This window comes from Eretmochelys imbricata, chromosome 3, assembly GCF_965152235.1.
Source record: "Eretmochelys imbricata isolate rEreImb1 chromosome 3, rEreImb1.hap1, whole genome shotgun sequence".
NCBI lineage: Eukaryota > Metazoa > Chordata > Testudines > Cheloniidae > Eretmochelys > Eretmochelys imbricata.
Genome location: NC_135574.1, coordinates 96,490,594 through 96,514,909, shown reverse-complemented (window position 1 = coordinate 96,514,909; position 24,316 = coordinate 96,490,594). Strand labels below are relative to the sequence as shown.

Genomic DNA, 24,316 nt, shown 5'->3' with positions numbered 1-24,316 from the left:
CATCGTGTGCCATACTGGAGTACATTTTTTGTATAGACTTTGTCCAATTTGCTCTGCGTAAGTATGTACATTACTGCACATTTACAAAAAATAAAATCTTTATCAGCTATAAAAGGAATTCCTATTGACCTTAATAAGATAAAAATAACTCAAGTGGTTTATTACTAGGATGTTTTGTGGTCTTTCTGCTTATGATAAAATTATGGTGTATGTCAATTAATATTTTTGGACAGGATTCATGTCTACTTTGGTCTCTTAGATCACTAATTTCTTGAAATTATAAACACAACCAATTTTCAACACCAGTTCAATTGGACCCATTGCAGACGAGTGTTTTCAACAACAGGTCAATTTCTTTAGTGGAGTCAGGGTTTGAGAGTGTTTATACTATACATAAATATATACAATCTATTCATTACTGCTAGTACTTGTAACTCCTGGCAATACTGCATGATGATTATGCAGTATAATTAAGGCTGCAAGTTTGTCACGGAGGTCACGGATTCCATGACTTTCCGTGACTTCTGCAGTGGCCGGGGCGCTTGGCTCAGTGGCAGCTCAGGCAGCCCCTGCACCAGGTGTGCCAGCCGCTGCTGGGGCTGTCTCCAACCATCGCACTCTGCCTCCTCCCCAGCAACTACCAGCAGAGTTTGGGTGTGGGAGGGGGCAGGGGGTTGGGGCATGGGATGGGATGAGGCAGGCTCTGGGTGGCGCTTACCTGGGGGCTCCCTGGAAGTGGTGACATCCCCCTTGCTCAGCTGCTAGGTGGAGGCATGGCCAGGCAGCTCTGCACCCTGCCTCCACCCAGAGCGCTGGTTTCACAGCTCCCATTGGCCAGGAACCGCGGCCAGTGGGAGCTGTGGAGGCAGTGCCCGCAGGCAGAGGACAGAGCTGAGTGAAGGGGATGTCACTGCTTCCGGAGAGCCTCCTAGGTAAGCACCGCCCAGAGCCCGACTCACCCCCTCCCATGGCCCAACCCACACCCAAACTCTGCTGCTGCTGGGTGGGGGAAGGCATGGAGGCAGGTAAGGAGCCTGCCGGCCCTGCCAAACCCCTCCCCGCCACCTCCAGGTACCCCTCCCCCAGCACCCGTGGGAGCCCCGGGCAGCCCACCCCCAAGTTTTAGTCATGAGTATTTTTAGTAAACGTCAGGGACAGGTCATGGGCCGTGAATTTTTGTTTAAAAAATATCCTTCACTAAAGAATAGCCTTAAGGTATAATCGAAAACTTACTATCTTTATAAAAATGTATCGTCATTCATGGACACTGTGCACTGTGGTTGAACTATCACAAACACTAGAAAATTAGGTCCTAATTAAATGAAATTATACTGAACAATGCCTGAAAAAGTACACTAGATGCTGGAATATGAAAAAACCCTCATTCGCACAACAGCAAGACAAATGGGCAGACCTCCAGTTCTCCCAAACAACTTCTTTTCGTGTCACTTCTTTGCTTTTATTGGACACCATAATGTCCCTACAAAACATTTGTTTGATATGAAAAAAAAAGTAGGAAGAATGTCGATTAAGAAATCCCTGTAAAAGGAACTAAACAATGTGATGCCAAACATACCCTATGTCAAAAAACTCAACAGCAGGTATGCATTTGCTGAGGGAAGGAGTTAAACAATACACAGCTTTACTTATTACTTAGACCTGTGCTTTTTCAGTAGAAACAGGACATAGCCTTTCATTGCCCTTAAGTTATATAAAAGGTCTCTGGATCCCTGGGCAGAGGCACCTGCTATTTTTAACTAAGTAGTAAATTTGCCAGCTAAAATCAGGTGATCAAAACTAAGTATTTAACCACTGAACTGACAAGATTCATACTGAAGAATAAGTGATGTACAAAAGTGCTAAATGACTGAAGCCTATATACAGAAGGTTTCAGAGTAACAGCCGTGTTAGTCTGTGTTCACAAAAAGAAAAGGAGTACTTGTGGCACCTTAGAGACTAACCAATTTACTTCAGTGAGCTGTAGCTCACGAAAGCTTACGCTCAAATAAATTGGTTAGTCTCTAAGGTGCCACAAGTACTCCTTTTCTATATGCAGAAGGGTGAAGAAGTGGTTTAAATTAGAACATGTAGTCCAAGAATACTATTAATGTCAAACCTGTCAATATATAAAAAATAAAACTGGCGAGGGGGGAAAGGGAAAGAGATACATGTCAAAATTTTAAGTTATAAATGATGGTTTGTTACCGCCAAAGTCAACAGCACCTGCTCTGAACAAATTATACAATTTGTTACACTACCTAAGTGCTATTTGACAATTTAAGTCATCACTTGCATTATGAAATCCAGACTGGAAGCTTGCTGGGTTGTTACTGTATACCATCATGCTGAAGCACTAACTTGTTTCAAACCACCTCCGTTGTTTAAAATAGCGGCTTTTTACAGATAAATTAAGAAAATACTGGAAGTGCCTACTCACCTGCTACATATTTTAGCTAAGAACAACGTCCTATTTATTAACTTGCCTCTGCTTTCCTACCATGTCTAAGTATCTCTTTCCTAATGGTATATTTCCAGACTGATTTTTTTGTTAGTCATCTTTAACAGTTTAAGCAGCTGAGGGGAAGAGGTGAGAGGATGAGGAGACCTGCAGATACCATACTCTGATCCTTCTCAGAAGGAAGATGACTGAGGAAGAATTTTTTAAAAAAACATATTACTTTTCCTGCATGGACAGCTGGAGATTAAATACCACTGTCAAGAGGCCCACACATAACTGAACTAATGTCAGACATTTGTACTGTATATATAATGACTTAGAACCCAATTTTCAGAGATAAGCACTCTCAACCCCCACTGAAGTCAACAGGAAATGCACGCAGTCAGCACGTCTGAAAAAATATCTTGCCCTCAAAGATCCTGCCCTCACCCGTATTAACCAGTTTGCCCTGGATGAAAAATTTATCAAAAATTTTAAAAAACTACCTTAAATCATTGCAGATTAAGTGAGCAACACAACAGGCTGGTTTTTTGTCTTTAAGATGTGGCATTTTTCAAAGCCTCTAATTCCAGTCATAAAAACATCTTAGCGGCAGCAGAATTGACAATCCAGTGCTGAATACCAAATGTGGTGGTGGTAATACAATAAATTCCCTTTTGCAGTTCAAACAGTAGAGCAAACCTTTCACATATTTGACAGCCGCAATTTCGCACAACACACCAAGAACAATTTACCTCAAATTCTTTCACCTTTTCCATGGTTATCAAGCGCCTTGACGTGTGGCTGGAAAGCATCTGCTCACAGTTACTAATAAGTTTCAGGCAGGGGTGCCGGGGTATAATCTCTTCTGTGTATCTGGAAGAAATAAGCAGTCAGAAGGCTGTCAACCTATGAACTGTAACATGTGTATCTGAAACACAACAGTTATACAGATCTATTCAAACTGGCTTACGCTATAAGCTTCCACACATTTTATAGCCATACTAAGTTTCCAGAAACAATGTTTTCAGAAATCATAAGCATATATCCCATCTTTTTGGGACACAAATAAAAGACATGGTGCAGATGAACTAGCTGTAAACAGGAAGAATAGTTCCTATAGGGCTCTCTACAAATGGGTAATTGAGCTCTTGAGGTCCCTTCCAGCCATACATTTCTATGTGTAGGTGCCTGCATCATGTCAAGTATCATGGGAAAATTCCCCCAACCAGCCAATCAGGAACTGTGCTTTTTATAAGTAGTTCCCAAACATCCAATGATAATCAACTGATTTAGGTGGTTGTGTATTTACTGATGCGCCCCAATGGGACACTATTATACTTGGACTTCAATCTATATTACAACACAACCTCTTTAATAGCCATTGAAATCTTTTGGATTCAGAGACTGGTGTTATAAACAGACTGCAGCATATTGGACTTCCTTTGTCAGACAGGGCAAGATATCTTAAAGAAGAAAATCTGGTCTGATAGCCCTTTGACAGGGGGCAATAATACTGGCTGGCTGACCAAATGTACCAAAATTAATTCAGTTAAAACTTCTGTACTGGTGGGTAAAGAGTAAGCTTCCACAATATTTTAAGTAACTTCTATCTGGCAGAAAAACTACATCTACACCAGCCATATGAAGATGACTAATTTCCAAGAATTTTCATCTGCAAAATTGCATTCCCCCACTTATTTTTCAAAATGCTAAAAGCTGAAATAGGATTTAAAGAGATTCACGGGGGGGGGGGGGGGGGGGGGGGGAGGATATGTCTGACTCATTTAACAGCCTATAATATATAATAAAGGAAAGTGTGAATATGAGGCATCTTCACCATGCAGCTGAGTCAGACTTTAAAAAACTAACCCACACACATTCCTTGAAGGGCAAGGAGTACTTGAGGCACAAGGGAGACACTCCATATTTTACCTATGACAAGGAGGCATTTCTGAACATGTATCGAAAAGTAAATAAATTTTAGGGAAAACAAAAACAAAAAATGCAAAAGCAGTTCCTACCACCACCAACTACCACCTATGATGGTACCTTCCCAAGTTTGTTTGGTTTTTTAAAATACTTTTTCTATGTATCTATACACTTTCTGTGTGAATCATAGAATCATAGAATATCAGGGTTGGAAGGGACCCCTGAAGGTCATCTAGTCCAACCCCCTGCTCGAAGCAGGACCAATTCCCAGTTAAATCATCCCAGCCAGGGCTTTGTCAAGCCTGACCTTAAAAACCTCGAAGGAAGAAGATTCTACCACCTCCCTAGGTAACGCATTCCAGTGTTTCACCACCCTCTTAGTGAAAAAGTTTTTCCTAATATCCAATCTAAACCTCCCCCACTGCAACTTGAGACCATTACTCCTCGTTCTGTCATCTGCTACCATTGAGAACAGTCTAGAGCCATCCTCTTTGGAACCCCCTTTCAGGTAGTTGAAAGCAGCTATCAAATCCCCCCTCATTCTTCTTTTCTGCAGGCTAAACAATCCCAGCTCCCTCAGCCTCTCCTCATAAGTGTGACCGTGAGCAAGTCAGTTAGTCTCTGTGCCTCAGTTTCCCCAACTGTAAAATGAAGATAATAGCAATCCCCTACTTCACAGGGTTGTTGTAAGGATAACTACATTAAGAGACAGCTCAGATTCTACAGTAATGTGGCCACTCAAGACAGAATATACATGTACAGTTTTGCATTGCTAGCTGAAAAATTATGAACAATGTGACCTATGTTGCAAGTCTTGCTTCTTTCAACTGTATTAGAAAGCCTGCTATAACAGCCAGAGACACTAACCCTCACAGTAATGCTGTAAAGAACTGGGGGCCATTAATACAGAACACTGCAGCATTTTTTAAATAAGGGGAGTTCCACCTCCTGCATAAATAAACCAAACCAAAATAGAACTAGAGTTTCTTAGGGCTATACTAGGAATTTACATTAGTATAGCTATGTCTCTCAGGAGTGTGAAAAATCCACACCCCTGAGAGACAGCTATAACATCCTAACGCCTGATGTATACAGCTCTAGATCGACAGAAGATTTATTTTGACGACCACGGGAGAAGCCTTCCTGTCAGCGTACAGTGAGGCGCTACAGCAGCGAAGCTGCAACTGCTGTGGCGTTTTACACGTAGACATACCAAGCAGCTACAAGATTTCACAGGAAAGTGGAAAATGGAATGTCAATGACAGAAGTTCCAGACTCCTTAATTCTTGTACGAATGTGTGTCTCTTCAGCAAAGCTCAAAGCAGCAATAAACTTCTTGCCTCTTGAGCTGCATTTATTCTCCATTTTCTGCGTTGGGGACTACTATGATGCCCAAGAACTCCTGAACTTGTTTAATTTCTATCTGCTACCTGAAGTAGCACCCCAATAAACTGTGCTTCAGTCAATTAATGGATAAAAGGGGATGGTCTTGACCTATATAAAACCCTAAATCACTCAAGACCTTTTTATGAGACTGCCTCTCTCTTCTTGCTCTACTACCACAGTTGCAATCAGCAAAAAATGTGCTTGACCAGGAGACCTCTTGATTTATTAGAGAGGGCTGGCAATACAATTATCCTTGAGAGGCTCTCAGCTCTGAAACAAGTTTCCTCCTGGCCCAAGCTTACTCTGATCTGTTGAACTTCAAGGCAAGCCGAAAGGCACATTTATTTGTGCAGGCTGCTCCAGAGGATGGTGGGCTTGATGCATGTGGGGAAAGGGAGATGTGTTCTGCTGGCAGGTAAGCCACTATTTAGTTTTATTTTTGTTCTTGTGATTTGTGGCGGAATGCTGAGTCTTTGATAGGTGCCCTGTTTTATTATTGTATAAATCCAAAAAAAAAAAATAATTAAAAATGACAGCCAAAGTAACACTCTACGCCTTCTGGACAACAGACGGCATGAAAAATAACCAGACTCAGAACACTTGAGGATAGGGGAGAGGGAGCTGGCAGTAGTCTCTCCCTTAGTTCCTTAAACAATGAAAGTTTCTTCCACTCCTTAAGCAAGGGAAAGAAAACAGGCCACTTTCTCTCTTCCCCTATTGCTAGTCTGCTCACAGGAGGCGGCTGCAGCAAGGCAGCGGTTTAAGCAGTACAGTCTGAGGCCAGTGTAAGAGACAGCAATAGTCACCAACAAGGTCACCCCTTCTGCGCTGCATGCAGCTCTCTGGTCAAAGCAGTGCAGGGTGCAGAGCAAGCAAGCCCAGGAGTGGGTGAGGCAGACTAGGCCTGAACGTCAGAAGCAGGTGACACAAAGGCAAATGCCCAGTTGGTTGGTCCTAGCCTGGCTGGATAGCAACACAGGGAGTGACAAAAACTGCTACTTTGGAAAACATAACCCCTATGTGATAGGTTCACACAGATCATGAAAAAATGGGTGTTTATCACTTCAAAAGGTTTCTTTCCCTCCACCCCACTCTCCTGCTGGTAATAGCTTATCTAAAGTGATCACTCTCCTAGATCAAAAGGTGTGTTAATGTAAGAGTGTATTCAGGTGTTAAAATATCATGAAAATTAATGGACTCTTACTTGTATTTTTTCACTTATCTATTTATATCATAATGTAATGGCAGGCTATATACATCACTATAATTAAATTACTCAAACACAATTGGAGTCTTGGAAATGTAAATGAAGAACGGTGCTAACTTCAAAGCGAGGGCCATTGTGGTCAACAATGGGAATTCACAGACTCAGTCTGCATTTCCTACTCATCGTCAAAGGGTAAACACACTATTCAGATTGTTTTCTGGAGAAGAAACTATAAATATGGATTCAAGGAACAGTCCTGTGTCCCTGGACTGTTTGGATTCTAACAGGGTGGAATAACTGAACAAGATGACAGATCCCCAGAGTTATTCAGGGGACCCTGAGAGACATTTGGAAACTGGCAGTTTATTAACACCTCTGCTATCATTTCAGACTTACAAACTTTGACTCACCTGTTAATGTATGTTTCCTACTTTAATCTCTCAATACCTCTCATTTCTTTTTCTTAGCTAATAAACTTATAGTTAGTTTACTATAGAATTGGCTGTCAGCGTTATCTTTGGTGTAAGACCTGGAGTACCAATTAATCAGGGGTAAGTGACTGCGCTCTTGGGACTGGGAGAAACCTGATGTAGTGTGAATTTTTGTTTTAATAACCTTTTATCATAAAGTTCAGTTTGTCTGGGTGTCAAGATGGACTGGAGAGACTAAGGTGACTGTCTGTGACTCTATGGTAAGACTGATATAGTGATCCAGGGTTCACATTTGTTACTGGTTTGGTGAAATCTAATTATAGAACATATCACCAGCTTGGGCTTTGTTTTCTGACAGTCTGCCCTGAGAGAGGCACTCACAGTTGAGTGTCACTCCTGACAGCATGACAGGAGGAAAATATTGTTTTGATCCCTAGGAGATCTGATTACAGAAGGTAATAAGTCTCATGCAACTTTTAGTTTGCAGAATGCAAATGTTAAATCAGAGACTCACTTATGCACATATACCTGACAGGACACACTACCATTATTTGTATTGAAGTAGTGTGTAGGGGCTCCAGTCCTGGATCAGAACCCCATTGTGCCAGGCATGGTACGGATATATAACGGAGATGGGCTCTGCTCTGAATAGTTTATCATTTAAGTAAGACAACCGTTCTGAGGGTTTTGCTTTTTTAAGAAAGAGAGAGTTTAGTAGCCTCAGCAAATATTACTACATTTCACATAAAGAGACTGGCAGGGAGAGGGACGGACACTCTTGGCTAACCCTGGCTCAGAGATACAAAACTAACATTTTAATCATTAATAAATTAATCTAGCTACCATTATTTATGACCACAAGCACAGAAAAGGGTTACAGATCAACTCACACTGTAGCTGGAAGAGCAGACTCTACTACTGTTTTCCCCCCACACTTCCTTTTAGTTACCCAGTTGCCGAGGTCTTTGCTACCCATAATGTGATCGGAAACCCCGATAACAACTGAAAGTGCCCCGTACTCTTTTAGCCATGCCTCGGGTGCAACAAGTATTATTACCAGGTCTTCATTCAAAAGCTCTTTGATAATCTTTATGTTCCCCGTTTTAAATTTCTTACCCAACCAAACTGCAGTTCTGTTTCCCAAAACAGACATCAAACCAACCACCACCAGAGCTTCAGTCACAATGTTACCAGGGTAGAGCACTTTGTGATTGTGAACAAACCAGTCCACAAAATCTGAACAACAGAAAGCTAAAGACAGACCCGAAGCATCTCCTACAATAGACTACAACCATCCGAAAAAGCAGGAAGGTGTAGAGGAGGAGGAAGATCTTGAAATTTCTTACTTGAAAAAAACCAGAATTAAGATGATGCAACACAAGTCCTATCAAGTAAATGACCTGGTTCTGTGTGCATCATTTTAGAGGTTCCAAATCAATACCTCAAACAACTCTCCCAATGCATCTACGGTTTGAAATTTGGTAACGCCTTACAATAGGAAATGCCTGACAGAAGAGGGCCAAAGAATTCTTAACAACTTACAAAGATAGGCACTCTGCCACCACTTATTTTAGAAGTTTTTCTTCATAACTGTGTAAAAGCCTGACAGCAAAGGAATTAAAAGAATTCAGGCCCAACAATGATTTCAATGTCAGACTGAAACAAACTACTTTGGAGTGTAATGTTATCTTTCAGAATGAGAGGTGTTATCACTCTGCTAAAACACCTTCCTGTCTTTTTAGGATTAATGCAGACAGGTCTTTCTACAGGTAATGATTACTCCGTTAGGTAAATCCCAGAATGTTGCCAAATGAAGTATAGTAGCAATTGCTTTAACAAAAATCCATTTTACCCAATTTTGTTTTTAATTTAAAAGAAGAGGACATATGGTAACCATAAGTTACAGAAGAATAGGATGGGAGACACCGTCAGTGAACACCTGACAGCTCAACAGATTAGTCATTAGCTTCTCTCGCTTTGGCCCACAAATTTGCTAGCAAGTTTTGTTCAAGTAAGAACCTGCACAGAGGATTAGAACTGAAAACTCAATGTGTTAATATATTAAGGTTTCACATTTCCATAGTGCATTTCATCTGAAATTTTCACACTGCACTACGAACAAAACATTCACAGTAGTAGGTAGTCAGCACCATTTTACACATGGGGAAACTGAGGAAGTGAGAGGTTGATTTGCCCAAGGCAAGTCAGTGGCACAGCTACAACAGAACACAGAATTCATAACTCCTAGTCACCTGCTCTAACCCAAGTTCCCTGTAAGCTGTGTGGCCATGCAGCAACCTATTTAGCACCGCGCAGGTGCTCAGAGAACCCGCCCGAGGATCTGCTGCGGCCAGGGAAGGGGTGCCCCTCCCTCAGCCCCACCTAGCCCGGCCCCTAACCTGCCGCGGGAGAGGCGCTCCTCCCTGGGCCCTAACTCAGCCTGCGGTCCAGACCCAGCCACGGCTGGATCGGGCCCAGCTGTGGCCGGGGTGGAAACGTGATGCCGTGACAAACAGAACAGACTTGACAATTCTAAGCAAATAGCATACTAGCACAAGCCATACATTTTGGCAATCTAGGAATTCACAAGCATACACAATGCCATCAGAGATAAGCTGCAGTAGACATTTGAAGTAACGAATTAAAAACTTCCATTGGTTAAGGCACCTTTTAGTTTGCAAGAACTATTTAATAAGTAGTCACAAAAATATTTATTCCATCATTCAAAAAGAGTGACATGCAAGCTACATGATACAGATCCGCTAAACTCACCTTTGAAGTACATTTTTGTAGTGATTTCACCATCACAAAGCAACTAGAGAGAGGTCTGATGTTAGATTCTTTGTCTTTCCAAGTGTTAAAATGATCTCATTGGTAATAATCACTTGATGCCCAGAGTTAGCGTTGAGGTGTCACAACTTGACAAGCCACAGGGTTTTACTACTGTGGTGTAACCTTGGACAATTGTTAGTGGTTTCCAATCCCACCACACGTGGTAGCCTGGAACTGGGGTGTCTGAAGAAAGAAGCTTCTGACAATGTACAAGCTGTATCGGTGCTGACCTAAGATATGTAAACATATCTGTATAGTACCCCCTTCCATATACCTGTGAGGAACACCTCTTACAGGCTGACATGTTAGGTTACATATTTGACACCTGTGAATAACAGACAGGATCCCATGTATTCCATGGCTGCAAAACACACCCTTTGCCCCAGATTGGCTCTTTAAAATCTAAGCTCCCATATTAAAACACTTACACCACTTTTCCACTCCTAATTGCAAAGAAGGCTTTTAAAATGTGAGCTAATGTATAACAATACAATATTGTTCCTTGAGTATGCGGACAGCCTGAAAGAATACCTCTGAGATACATATGATCCATTTTAGTCAACCTAAGGATGACAGTTTAAATGTCTATATTTCCAATTAGCCATGTCATTGCTGATCATTTTATCACAAACATCCAACTCATGTGCTTAGCCCACAATCCCAAACTGCTTCCCATACCCTTCCGGGGTTCCAAAAGCCTCAAATATCCAGCTGCCAAACACATCCAGCTTCCACCGCCCTCCCAAACTAAATTTCCAGGACACAATTATATATTGCCCTCACAAAAAACTGAAAACTGAGTGTGGGACAGCATAAAATGAATTCTACTTAACACGGCCTATTATACTGGCAGCATTTTTGTTCATGTTCAATTCAATAAAAGACTCAATGTTTTTAATTTAAATAAGTTGTGCAAAATTTCCAATCTGCTGCAACGGCATGTCACAGAAGTCAAAGGGTCTTCCACAAAATTTAGTTTCAGCTTGCTGTGAAGGACATAGGGTCTTGGCATTCAGAATGCAATTTCTGTTCTCTTACCAACATAACAAGAAGTTTCCCTGACATGCCGTAACTCCAGAGGCTCAGGGTGTAACTCCGTCTAAGGCACTGGACCGAGACTTAAGAGACTAATATTCAATTCCCAGCTCTGCCACATACTTCCAGTATTACCCTGGGCAAGTCCATCTCTGTCCCTCAGTTCCCATCTGAAAGAAAAGAAAATACTTCTTTTCCCCAACTATTGTCTGTCCTATGTCCTGTAACGGAGTCCTTATTTCTCCTTGCATCTAGTCACGTCTCAGTTTCCCCCTCTTTAGCAGCTGTCCCAGTCTTTCCCAGGCAGATGGACGGGGTGGCATTTAACCTGTGGTCAATACTTCCCCTTCCAAGTATCACGCAAGGCCAAACCAAATCAAACTAATTTCTCTAGCTCCTCCCAGACTGAATAGTCCTTCTGCCTTGTTAGTGCAGGCTTGCTTTCCTGGGGCTACAGTGCCTTCCTGTTCCACAGGCTACAGCTTTCACCCACATTGGTTCATGACTGCTCTTCTATACCCAGTTAAGTCATATACCCTCTTCCCAGGGCCAAATGATTCCTTGCCCTATTAGGCAGAGGGTTCTCTGCTCTTCTCAGCCTTTTCCAGGCTTTGAGACTCAACAGTCCTTTCTCTCTCATGGCAGGTGTGTCAGCTCGCCCTCTCCCGGTGGTGCAGTGGAGGGACAAGAGAGACTGGTCTTCTCCTGAACCCCTCTCAGGCCTCATTAGCCAAGCCCCTCTGGCAAACTCCATCCCAGCTCACTCTCTTCACAGGGAACCACCTGATCCCTGGCAAGCTTTCCCAGTCGACCACAGTCATAACCCATACCTATGCAGCTGAACAGCCAGCATTTCCTGTTCCCTGCAAGTCTGTCTCTCCCCTAACTGAGCCACAGGCAGCTTCTTGTATAGCCTGGCAGTCATGATTCTTCTTGGTCAGCTGACCTCTGGACTCTCCTGGAGAATTTCATTGTCCAGAATCTCTCTCTTTAAAAGGGTCAAGCCCCAGTAAAAAGGCAAACTAATACTGCCTGCTCTTAAAGGGGTGTTCATTTAGCTTTGACATTTACCTGGATTCCAGTATTCTGGTTTTCCAGTCACATACCATTCCTTTATCAACAGCATGCATTTTTGCAAAAATATAAGAAAGTTGTGATTTCTAACTGGCAGCACATGGTTCTCTCTCCTTTCAAAAATTGTTCCAAACTCTTTTCTCCCGCACCCATCCAGTTTCAATATATGAAAATCATAGGAATCCTCTTAAACCCCAGTAGGAAGTTTTAGAAACATCCCACTCTAGAAGAAATTATGGCTAAGTTATAGTATTAATTTTTATCTACTACACACTAGATATCAAGGCACTTAGAAGAGTACGTACTCAGGTCTGTAAACCGGTAGCCAGTACACCAATCTTCCTCCCATCACCAGGTACTCTGCCGCAGAGTTTAACAGGTCAAAAAAGATATCACTCAGATGATAGTTCGAGGAAATGGAGATGTGATTTTCTGTGCTAAACAATATTAAAAAAAAATACTGAACAGGTAATAGCCACAATTTTATTTTATTTTCTGAACAACAGTCTGAGATTTGCAAAGCCAGGTATGGGTATTAGATGACCAAGTCCCACTAAAATTAATGAGAAATCTGCATCCAAACTCTTTCCCAGTGGCTTTGCAAATTCCATCCCTAATATTTAAAGAGAAAACTACTCAACTAAAATCACTTTTGAAATACAACTATTTTGTACCGTGTCTTTCATAAGAGTTATTATAAAAATCAAAGGAGAATGAGACATTTTGAGATGATTTTCTTCTATTTTCAGATCTCAAGGCCAAGCAGCAGAAAAGGCTGTCATCCCAACAATGGCGAGATTGTCTGCCAGGACAGAGAATGCTTATTGTAGGTGAGCACAAAGAGGGGGCAAGGAAAACTAAAAGACATGGGTAGGGCCCTACCAAATTAATGGCCATGAAAAAAGCGTCATGGACCATGAAATCTGGTCTCTCCCCATGAAATCTGGTCTTGTGTGTGCTTTTACCCTCTATTATACAGATTTCACAGGGGAGACCAGCGTTTCTCAAATTGGAGGTCCTGACCCAAAAGGCAGTCGCAGGGGGCATCGCAAGGTTGTTTTAGAGGGGTCACGGTATTGCCGCCCTTACTTCTATGCTGCCTTCAGAGCTGGGTGGTTGAGAGCAGCGGCTGTTGGCCAGGTGCCCAGCTCTGAAGGCAGCACCCTGCCAGCAGCAGCACAGAAGTAGGGGGCAATATCATCCCATGCCACCCTTACTTCTGCGCTGCTGCCTTCAGCGCTGGACGGCTGGCCAGTGGCTACTGATGACTGGGGGCCCAGCTCTGCAGGCAGCAGCACAGAAGTAAGGGTGGCATGCTATGGTATTGCCACCCTTACTTTTGCACTGCTGCTGGCAGCGGCTCTGCCTTCAGAGCTGGTCTCCCAGCCAGCAGCCGCCGCTCTCCAGCTGCCCACCTCTGAAGGCAGCCGCCAGCAGCAGCGCAGAAGTACGGGTAACAGAACCACAACCCCCCTACAATAACCTTCTGACTCCTCCCCTCCCCCCCCACACCACCTTTTTGGGTCAGGACCCCTACAATTATAACACCGTGAAATTTCAGATTTAAATAGCTGAAAGCATGAAATTTACAATTTACAAAATCCCATGACCATGAAATTGACCAAAATAGACCATGAATTTGGTAGGGCCCTAGACATGGTATATGAAGAGGTTTAAAACAAAGGTAAGCAATTTTGGACTGGACGCTGGAGCCTTCAGGGGATTAAGTAGAGCTGTTCAAGGACAGGGATGACGATGTGAAGCTATTTTGTAAATGTAAGAGAGGGAGTTTGGGACTTAGAAACTAGAAAACTTACATGGCCGAGGAGGAGGATTTTAGGAAGACGGGCACTGACAGTCACTTTTGCAAGCTATGTAGTGACGGTGGTACTTTTTAAAATTGTTTGGTTAAAGGACAGCAATGAAGTAAGTTTCTAAAACTGTGGCTTGCCTTCTATTAACACACTGATATTTACAATTAATAAAAGGCTTACCTACCCTCTTTCCGTTGCTTTAAGTATTTCTTTTTGTGAACCAGTTCGTCTAGTAGCTTCTCGTATGCCATATGGAGCTATACAGAGTAAGTACATAATGTCGAGATCAGGAGTTCACCCTTTACACAAATAACGTCATGAAATTCTACAATAGTGTACATGTGGTAGCAGTTGCAAAGAGTTTATAAAATTAACTTCTTTAAGGTGTATCCATTAAAAGTTTATCTTGCTCCTAAGGCTCACTTTTTTAAAGCTAAAAGAAAAGGAGTACTTGTGGCACCTTAGAGACTAACCAATTTATTTGAGCATGAGCTTTCATGAGCTACAGCTCACTTCATCAGATGCATACCGTGGAAACTGCAGCAGACTTTATATATACACAGAGAATATGAAACAATACCTCCTCCCACCCCACTGTCCTGCTGGTAATAGCTTATTAAAGCTATTTCAAAAAGGTCTCTTATCAGTAGGACACTAAATAGTCAAGTGTAACAGCACATTAACCACTTAAAAACTATTTAATATGGTGCTGAAGTGCTTTGGGTTTTTTTTTACATGATTTTGTTGGCTAAAAGATCTTCTTTATAATTCCAACAACACATGACGCTGTTAGTCCTCTTCCCTTGTTTCGTCTTGTAATGGGGTTTAATGATTCTTTTAAGGCTAGAGGAGGCCAGAAGACCCTCTAACAGGAAGTTGAATTGGAAAAGGCCCAGGAAACGGCCTGGCTCTCCAGAGAGGCCAGGGGCTGATGAGGGAATGACAGAGCTCCCTGGTTGGGGTTCAGAAGTAACTGGAGGGGGGAAACTAGGAACCAGATGCCCCAGAATGTGAGTGAAATTGAAAACCTCAGAAAGGGTTTGGGCCAATATATTGAACCCTGGGCAGAGTGTTACTTTAAGTATTCTTGCCTGCAATATGTCATAGAGGGAACTGAGGGCAGGATACCTGCAAGGCCCCTCTGTGCCTCGAAGGGATACGTCCTGGGATGGGACTCTGCCACACTGATGCTGCAGGGCAGCATTGGGAAAGGGAGCTTTAGAAAAGAGATTGTTATTGTACTGTGGTAGTGTCTAGGGACCAGGACCCCAGTGTGCTCGGCACAAGACAAACAGAACAAAAAGGTGGTCTCTGGTCCAAAGACTCTATCATCTAAGTATAGGACAATGGATGTAGCCAATGTTCATCTTTTTATCCCTGGTTGAATGCCCACATAGGCCCTAAAAATCCAATTGCATTTTTCAGAAAGATATGGGTTATCCCTAGTGCCCTGGCCAATAGCCTTCTCTCCCCATCTGAAGGAAACAGGTCATAAATGTCCAAGGTTATGTCTGAGCTCTTGCTATGGCTGTTAAGCTCGCCTGTGTAGCTGTTTCACTACCACTATCTATTGCTTTGTAAAATACTTGGAATACTTTGGGATCAGGAGCCCTGTAGTATAGAGCGGAGCAGGGCTCCCTTCTCTTTCAGTCCATTGGGATCAGCTCTCTGGAGGAGGGTAGTATATACACTGGCTTCTCCCTCAAGATAAGGGGAAACACTGACAAGAAAAGAAAGCCAGGGCCAGAGCTCCAACCAGAAAGGTCCAGGACTGGCAGATTTGGTTAGCACAGACTTGGGTAGAGCAAAGTTTTGTGTGTGGCAGAAGAACCAGGGCTGAATATGAATTTGTGTGTCATCATTATGAACTTTATTTTGGGGACTCTCTGACAATTGTTTGAACTATTTGGTTATTAAGGACTGAGGATTGTTTTGAAGCTTTTCTATTATTAAACCAGCCTCGGGTGGAGATGCTGTTAGCCAGAAAAGAGACTTGCGGGGGGAGGAGGGGCTTAATGGACCCACAAGAGGGGGGCTAACAGGGGCAGAGTGCCTGCAAAGCGACACCTGGCCACAAGAGGGTGCTCAGTAAGCAGCCAACCCACAACAAAAGTCTGAAAAACCAACCCCCACTTAATGCACCTAGAAAATCTGAACGAATACTTCAAAATGGCTGTAATTTTCTACATTTAAAAAAAATCCTAAAAATACTACACAAGTCTTTATTTTTACATATCTCCGCAAAGCGTTAAGAATGCTGTACAAACATTAATTCACCTTCAACACTTCTGTAAGCTTTCCTAATGCTCTTATCACCATGGCATCAGGGAAGTGTCACCTCCATTTTACAGAGTGGAAACTGAAGCACAGAGATTAAGGGCTTGATTCTAACACCCTTACTCACAATGTGCATTACCTAGTTTGGCCAGCAGTCCCAATGAAATCAATGGGACTGCTCCTGGAGCAAAGTAACACTCGCCAGGAACAAAGGCAACAGAATAGAGTCTTAACTGATCTGCTCACAGTAACACAGCAAGTCAGGGCAGAGCCACAGTAGAGGTCAGGAGTTCCTGACTCCCCATCCCACATTTAGTCTAGTAGACTGTGCTGCCTTTTAGGTCTCCTGCTCATGACAAATGGTGTCTAATAAAGAGATTTAAAAGAGCAGAGAACCTTTCATATCTTTAACATTGCTGGCAGTCAAGCATGCAGAAGATGCACTAGGAGTTTGTTTGAAATTATTTCAGTGAGCACTTCAGGGCATGATGAAAGTCGGTCGGACCCTTTCCATGGACTTCAATAGTGTTTAAATCCAGCCCCAAGAGCAATGCAGTACAACTTAAAAATTGAACAGAAACCTCTCCTAATGCAGATAAAGTCACTCCAGAAAGAAGTGTGACTCAGTAAAGGTATAGGAGACAAGAAGATATATTTCTGAATAGGAACCAAATACTCTTTCAGTGGAAATAAGTTAATGAAACAAAAAACAAAATGTTATATAGTTACAATGCTTTAATACAGTGGTCCATATTTCATTAGGTATTTAACATACACAGATTAAATGTAGAGGTGGTGAAAATGTAGCCCCAATTTCTACAATGCTGCCTGTGATGTTCATCATTTCTAATGTGGAAATCACAGATTCCAGCACACTCTATTAGCAGACTTGTGGTCTCAGCAGGCCATGCTTATGTCAAGATGGTAGATGCAAACTTCTCTGTTTTGCACAAATTAAGAGCCAGGTTCCAATGCCCTTACACATACTAAAAAGCACCTTATATAGTTCTATGGAAGTAGTTCTATGGAAGTCAATGAGACTGCTTGTGTAGAAAGGCTGCACTCAACATAAAAATATTACATTCTGGCTCTGTGTGTTGTCCCGTGTGCTCCAAGCACACATCCTTTGGTTAGGCAAAGATTTGATGACCCTGTGCCAATATCAGTCTCAGGTTTGTATGCCAACCCAGCACATACAATATATAATATTTTGGATACCACAGTTAGGCTGTTATGAATCATAAATATTTAGGACATTAATCAACTTACGATCTGTAATAATTGCATCAAAAAGCATTCCCTTCCTCCATATAGGTTTTGATGCATCAGAAATGAGTGCATCAAGATAGTACTTCTCTAAACCATACTGCCGAAGGTTAGCTCGGATATTCTCATCCGGTCCTCTCCACTTCTGGTTCTTCCTGCTTGCCTTGCCTGCAAGAAAATAAAAAGGGCATAGTCTAAGGCAGAGGTTTTCAACCTGTGGTCCACAGACTATGTCTATTTCCAACAGGGTCTGCCAATGAAAAAAGGTTGATTGATCAAATGAAGGTTGATCTAAGGCAAATTAGATGTGGCAAAAGTGTTCTGATTTTTCATTATTTATTTTAAGAGAATAAGGAGGTCACCTAGCTCTTATATAATGCTTTTCAACAGTAGATCTCACAACACTTCATAGGATTCATATTTGAGTAGTTGCCTCAAATAAAAACAATTTAAGATCTCTTGTCACCAGACTTGTCCTACTTATTGTGGAAAGTGGCTGTCGGGATTCTCTGAAGTATCAGAAGTTATTCTAGTCAAGCCTTCTATTTCACAATTATGTTGTTCCATAAATGCAAATGAGAGGAAGAAACAGTTCAATAAAACTCCCCTACTTCACAGAGATATTGTGAGGAAAGTTTACAAGGCACTCATGTTATGCTAATACACACCACATAAAACCCTACTCATACATCAAATTTAATCTACACAAGAATCTTCGGGAGTAGCAAAAATATTGTTAGAACTTTGGGTTTCAAAAGCTGCTAAGAAAATAACTACTGTATGACAGAACAGGATGGTGCCACCGGTACTAGCAGAGGTCTACTGTGTTTTTTTTAATCCCTTTGGTAGACTAACAATGGCTAATCTTTTATCGTAATTTAACACAGAAAACAAAAGGGATTCAATAAAGCCAATAGGCATTTCTCACCATGAAGGTACTTCTCCGGGATTTAACAGGAAGAGAGAACACATCTGTATCTAACTTTAATATGAAGATAACTTTCCCTCATCTTGAATATTTGCAGATTAAGAAATACACACCTGTGGCATAAGGCATAATATCTCAATGGGAACATATAGTTGCAATATTGAATTCCACTACTTTAAACAGATTTCAGAGTAACAGCCATGTTAGTCTGTCTTTGCAAAAAGAAAAGGAGGACTTGTGGCACCTTAGAGACTAACCAATTTATTTGAGCATAAGCTTTTGTGAGCTACAGCTCACTTCATCGGATGCATACCGTGGAAACTGCAGTAGACATTATATACACACAGAGACCATGAAACAATACCCCCTCCCACCCCACTGTCCTGCTGGTGATAGCTTATCTAAAGCGATCATCAAGTTGGGCCATTTCCAGCACAAATCCAGGTTTTCTCACCCTCCGCCCCCCCCCCCTCCCCACAAACTCACTCTCCTGCTGGTAATAACCCATCCAAAGTGACCACTCTCTTCACAACGTGTATGATAATCAAGGTGGGTCATTTCCAGCACAAATCCAGGTTCTCTCACTCCCTCACCCCCCTTCAAAAACCACACACACAAATTCACTCTCCTGCTGGTAATAGCTCATCCAAACTGACCACTCTCCAAGTTTAAATCCAAGTTTAACCAGAACGTCTGGGGGGGAGGGGGGGGTAGGAAAAAGCAAAGGGAAATCGGCTACCTTGCATAATGACTTAGCCACTCCCAGTCTCTATTTAAGCCTAAATTAATAGTATCCAATTTGCAAATGAATTCCAATTCAGCAGTTTCTCGCTGGAGTCTGGATTTGAAGTTTTTTTGTTGTAAGATAGTGACCTTCATGTCGGTGATTGCATGACCAGAGAGATTGAAGTGTTCTCCGACTGGTTTATGAATGTTATAATTCTTGACATCTGATTTGTGTCCATTTATTCTTTTACGTAGAGACTGTCCAGTTTGACCAATGTACATGGCAGAGGGGCATTGCTGGCACATGATGGCATATATCATATTGGTAGATGTGCAGGTGAACGAGCCTCTGATAGTGTGGCTGATGTTATTAGGCCCTGTGATGGTGTCCCCTGAATAGATATGTGGGCACAGTTGGCAACGGGCTTTGTTGCAAGGATAGGTTCCTGGGCTAGTGGTTCTGTTGTGTGGTATGTGGTTGTTGGTGAATAGGTCGGAATATGAACAAGAGGCTGCTCGGCAGCTCTCCAACACCTCTTTCTACAAGCCATTACCCTATGATCCCACTGAGAGTTACCAAAAGCAACTACAGCATTTGCTCAAGAAACTTCCTGAAAAAGCACAGGATCAAATCCGCCCAGACAACCCTGGAACCCCGACCTGGGATATTCTATCTACTACCCACGATCCATAAACCTGGAAATCCTGGGCGCCTCATCATCTCAGGCATTGGCACCCTGACAGCAGGATTGTCCGGCTATGTAGACTCCCTCCTCAGGCCCTACGCTACCAGCACTCCCAGCTACCTGGGAGACACCACTGACTTCCTGAGGAAACTTCAATCCATCGGCGATCTTCCTGATAACACCATCCTGGCCACTATGGATGTAGAAGCCCTCTACACCAACATTCCACACAAAGATGGACTATAAGCCGTCAAGAACACTATCCCTGATAATGTCACGGCTAACCTGGTGGCTGAACTTTGTGACTTTGTCCTTACCCATAACTATTTTACATTTGGGGACAATGTATACCTTCAGATCAGCGGGACTGCTATGGGTACCCGCATGGCCCCACAGTATGCCAACATTTTTATGGCTGATTTAGAACAACGCTTCCTCAGCTCTCGTCCCCTAAAGCCCCTACTCTACTTGCGCTACATTGATGACATCTTCATCATCTGGACCCATGGAAAAGAAGCCCTTGAGGAATTCCCCCATGATTTCAACAATTTCCATCCCACCATCAACCTCAGCCTGGACCAGTCCACACAAGAGATTCACTTCCTGGACACTACAGTGCTAATAAACAATGGTCACATAAACACCACCCTATACAGGAAACCTACTGACCGCTATTCCTACCTACATGCCTCCAGCTTTCACCCTGACCACACCACACGATCCATCGTCTATAGCCAAGCTCTGCGATACAACCGCATTTGCTCAACCCCTCAGACAGAGACAAACACCTACAAGATCTCTATCAAGCTTTCTTACAACTACAGTACCCACCTGCGGAAGTGAAGAAACAGATTGATAGAGCCAGAAGAGTTCCCAGAAGTCACCTACGACAGGACAGGCCTAACAAAGAAAATAACAGAACGCCACTAGCCGTCACCTTCAGCCCCCAACTAAAACCCCTCCAACGCATTATTAAGGATCTACAACCTATCCTGAAGGATGACCCAACACTCTCACAAATCTTGGGAGACAGGCCAGTCCTTGCCTACAGACAGCCCCCCAACCTGAAGCAAATACTCACCAACAAGCACATACCACACAACAGAACCACTAGCCCAGGAACCTATCCTTGCAACAAAGCCCGTTGCCAACTGTGCCCACATATCTATTCAGGGGACACCATCACAGGGCCTAATAACATCAGCCACACTATCAGAAGCTCGTTCACCTGCACATCCACCAATGTGATATATGCCATCATGTGCCAGCAATGCCCCTCTGCCATGTACATTGGTCAAACTGGACAGTCTCTACGTAAAAGAATAAATGGACACAAATCAGATGTCAAGAATTATAACATTCATAAACCAGTCGGAGAACACTTCAATCTCTCTGGTCACGCAATCACCGACATGAAGGTCACTATCTTACAACAAAAAAACTTCAAATCCAGACTCCAGCGAGAAACTGCTGAATTGGAATTCATTTGCAAATTGGATACTATTAATTTAGGCTTAAATAAAGACTGGGAGTGGCTAAGTCATTATGCAAGGTAGCCGATTTCCCCTTGATTTTTCCTCCCTCCCCCCCCCCGCACCCAGACGTTCTGGTTAAACTTGGATTTAAACTTGGAGAGTGGTCAGTTTGGATGAGCTACTGCCAGCAGGAGTGAGAGAGTGAGAGTGTGTGTGTGTGTGTGTGTGTGTGTGTGTGTGTTCTGGGGGGGGGGGGGGGGGGAGGTGAGAAAGCCTGGACCTGTGCTGGAAATGACCCACCTTGATTACCATACACACTGTAGGGAGAGTGGTCACTTTGGATGGGCTATTACCAGCAGGAGAGTGAGTTTGTGGGGGGGGGGCGGAGGGTGAGAAAACCTGGATTTGTGCTGGAAATGGCCCAACTTAATGATCACTTTAGATAAGCTATTACCAGCAGGAGAGTGAGTTTGTGTGTGTATGGGCGGGGGGGGGGGGTGTGAGAAAACCTGGATTTGTGTTGGAAATGGCCCACCTTGATTATCATGCACATTGTAGGGAGAGTGGTCACTTTTGATAAGCTATTACCAGCAGGAGAGTGAGTTTGTGGGGGGGGGGGGCCGGAGGGTGAGAAAACCTGGATTTGTGCTGGAAATGGCCCAACTTGATGATCACTTTAGATAAGCTATTACCAGCAGGACAGTGGGGTGGGAGGAGGTATTGTTTCATGGCCTCTGTGTGTATATAATGTCTACTGCAGTTTCCACGGTATGCATCCGATGAAGTGAGCTGTAGCTCACGAAAGCTCATGCTCAAATAAATTGGTTAGTCTCTAAGGTGCCACAAGTACTCCTTTTCTTTTTCCACTACTTTAAACTGCACTATCAATATAACGAGACAACTCTAAAAAGAAGTTCAAAAAAGTGTAACAGTTTTTAGTAACAAAAACTGCCAATACAAACTGGTATTAAAGCCAAAATACTTAAAATTGAGCATTAGTGAGTTCCAACCCACTGCAAAGAAAATGCCCATCTCAAAGCCCAATTCCTCCTCATTCAGTCACGTTTCAGAAGTTTGGATAGAAACTCACTATGCTTGTCCCCATGACCCACTGGCTCTGGGGCATCGCTGTTAGCCAAACCAATCTACTTGCTAATCTTACCACTAAACTGAACCATGCCAGGCACTGCCACTCCAGGTGACATAATTCAGTTGTTGTTGGATTGGCAATTAAACTAATTACATATACTAGAAAACTTTAAAATAAAAAAATAAAAATCTTCATATCTTACTGACCCTTAATATTCAGAGTACTGCCTAGTTAGGCTATATCCGTAAATGTGTTAGTATATCACAGACGTTTCACAAAACAAACCCTGTGAAGAGGAATGCTCCTTTCATACCCGGATCTACTAGTACCTGCTATAAAAGATACTTAAATACTGAAGAGTTAGAATTAACTTGTTCAGAAAGAAAATATACAACGTACCTAATCCATGGACAGTGTTATAATCTATATCAGTACCACACACGTATGCTCCAAAACGTGCAGAGGATATAAGAAGGCCGCCTGCAAAGGAAAAATAAAAGTGGATCGTCTGCTGTCATGGATATTGCTACCTGAGAGTCTCTACTGAGGAACATGAGAATGTGAAAACACATGTACCACTCTGGGTTACAATCAAATGGCAGTTGCCCCTTTCTAGTTATAGTTAGAAATAATATTACTGTGAGGTCCCTTGTATGCCAACACTATTTTCCCTTTTATTCTCTTCACTGTACCTTAGTTTAACTTTGGAGTTTGGTCGTACGGTCTGCACACAAGGGCGTCCATTTCTGCAAGGCAGGCATCCACTCCCATGTACTAAAGTGCATTGCCTTAAAATGTGATGGAATGAAAACCATCAGATGGGGGCCACTCTCACAAGATGATACTGTGCAGTAGCCAAGATAATGACTTGGATAATGGAATGGAGGATATGCTTATAAAACTTGCAGATGACACCAAGATGAGAGGGGTTGCAAGCATTTTCGAGGACAGGATTAGAAATCCAAATGACCTTGACAAATTGGAGAAGTGGTCTGAAATCAACAAGATTAAATGCAATAGACAAGTGCAAAGTACTTCACATAAGAAGGAAAGAATCAAATGCACAATTACAAAATGGGGACTAACTGGCTTGGTGGTGGTGCTGCTGAAAAGGATCTGGGGGTTATAATGGATCACAAACTGAATAGGAGTCAACAATGCGATGCAACTGTGAAAAAGGCCAATATCATTCTGGAGTTTATTAACAGGAGTGTCATTGAAGACATGGGAGGTACTTGTCCCACTCTGCTTGACACTGGTGAGGCCTCAACTGGAGTACTGAGTCTGGGCACCACACTTTAAGAAAGATGTGGACAAATTTGAGGGAGTCCAGAGGAGAGCAACAAAAATGATAACGGGTGTAGAAAACCTGACTTATAAGGAAACGTTAAAAATGCTGGGCATGTTTAGTCTTGCAAAAAGAAAACTATGGGGGGTGGGACCTGAGAACAGTCTTCCAATATGCAAAGGGCTGTTCTAAAGAGGACTGTGATCAATTGTGCCTCATGTCTACTGAAGGTAGGACAAGAAATAATGGACATAATCTGCAGCAAGGGAGATTTAAATTAGATATTGGGGAAAAATATTAAGGCTTCTAAGGGTTGTGGAATCACCTGGAATTTAAGGCTTCTAAGGGAAGTTGTGGAATCTCCCCACTCCACTGGAGGTTTTAAGAAACAGGTTGGATAAACATCTATCAGGGATGGTCTACATTTGCTTG

General features: G+C 42.7%; 1 protein-coding gene across 7 annotated transcripts in view; it reads right to left on the bottom strand.

Moving 5' to 3' along the window:
* Window positions 1-24,316, bottom strand: part of TRMT11 (tRNA methyltransferase 11) — a 66,231-nt gene that overhangs the window by 15,773 nt on the left and 26,142 nt on the right. For 4 of the 7 annotated variants that reach the window (XM_077813020.1, XM_077813019.1, XM_077813022.1 and 1 more), the window contains 5 exons: window positions 22,996-23,076; window positions 17,695-17,859; window positions 14,333-14,405; window positions 12,640-12,771; window positions 3,193-3,313 (listed from right to left, as the gene is read on the bottom strand). In XM_077813020.1, the coding sequence (XP_077669146.1) occupies window positions 3,193-3,313; window positions 12,640-12,771; window positions 14,333-14,405; window positions 17,695-17,859; window positions 22,996-23,076 (572 nt within the window). Of the gene's footprint in view, window positions 1-3,191; window positions 3,314-10,165; window positions 10,456-11,263; window positions 11,431-12,639; window positions 12,772-14,332; window positions 14,406-17,694; window positions 17,860-22,995; window positions 23,077-24,316 lie in introns of those variants that run through there. The other 3 variants (XR_013345627.1, XR_013345628.1, XR_013345629.1) reach the window with 3 other exon arrangements.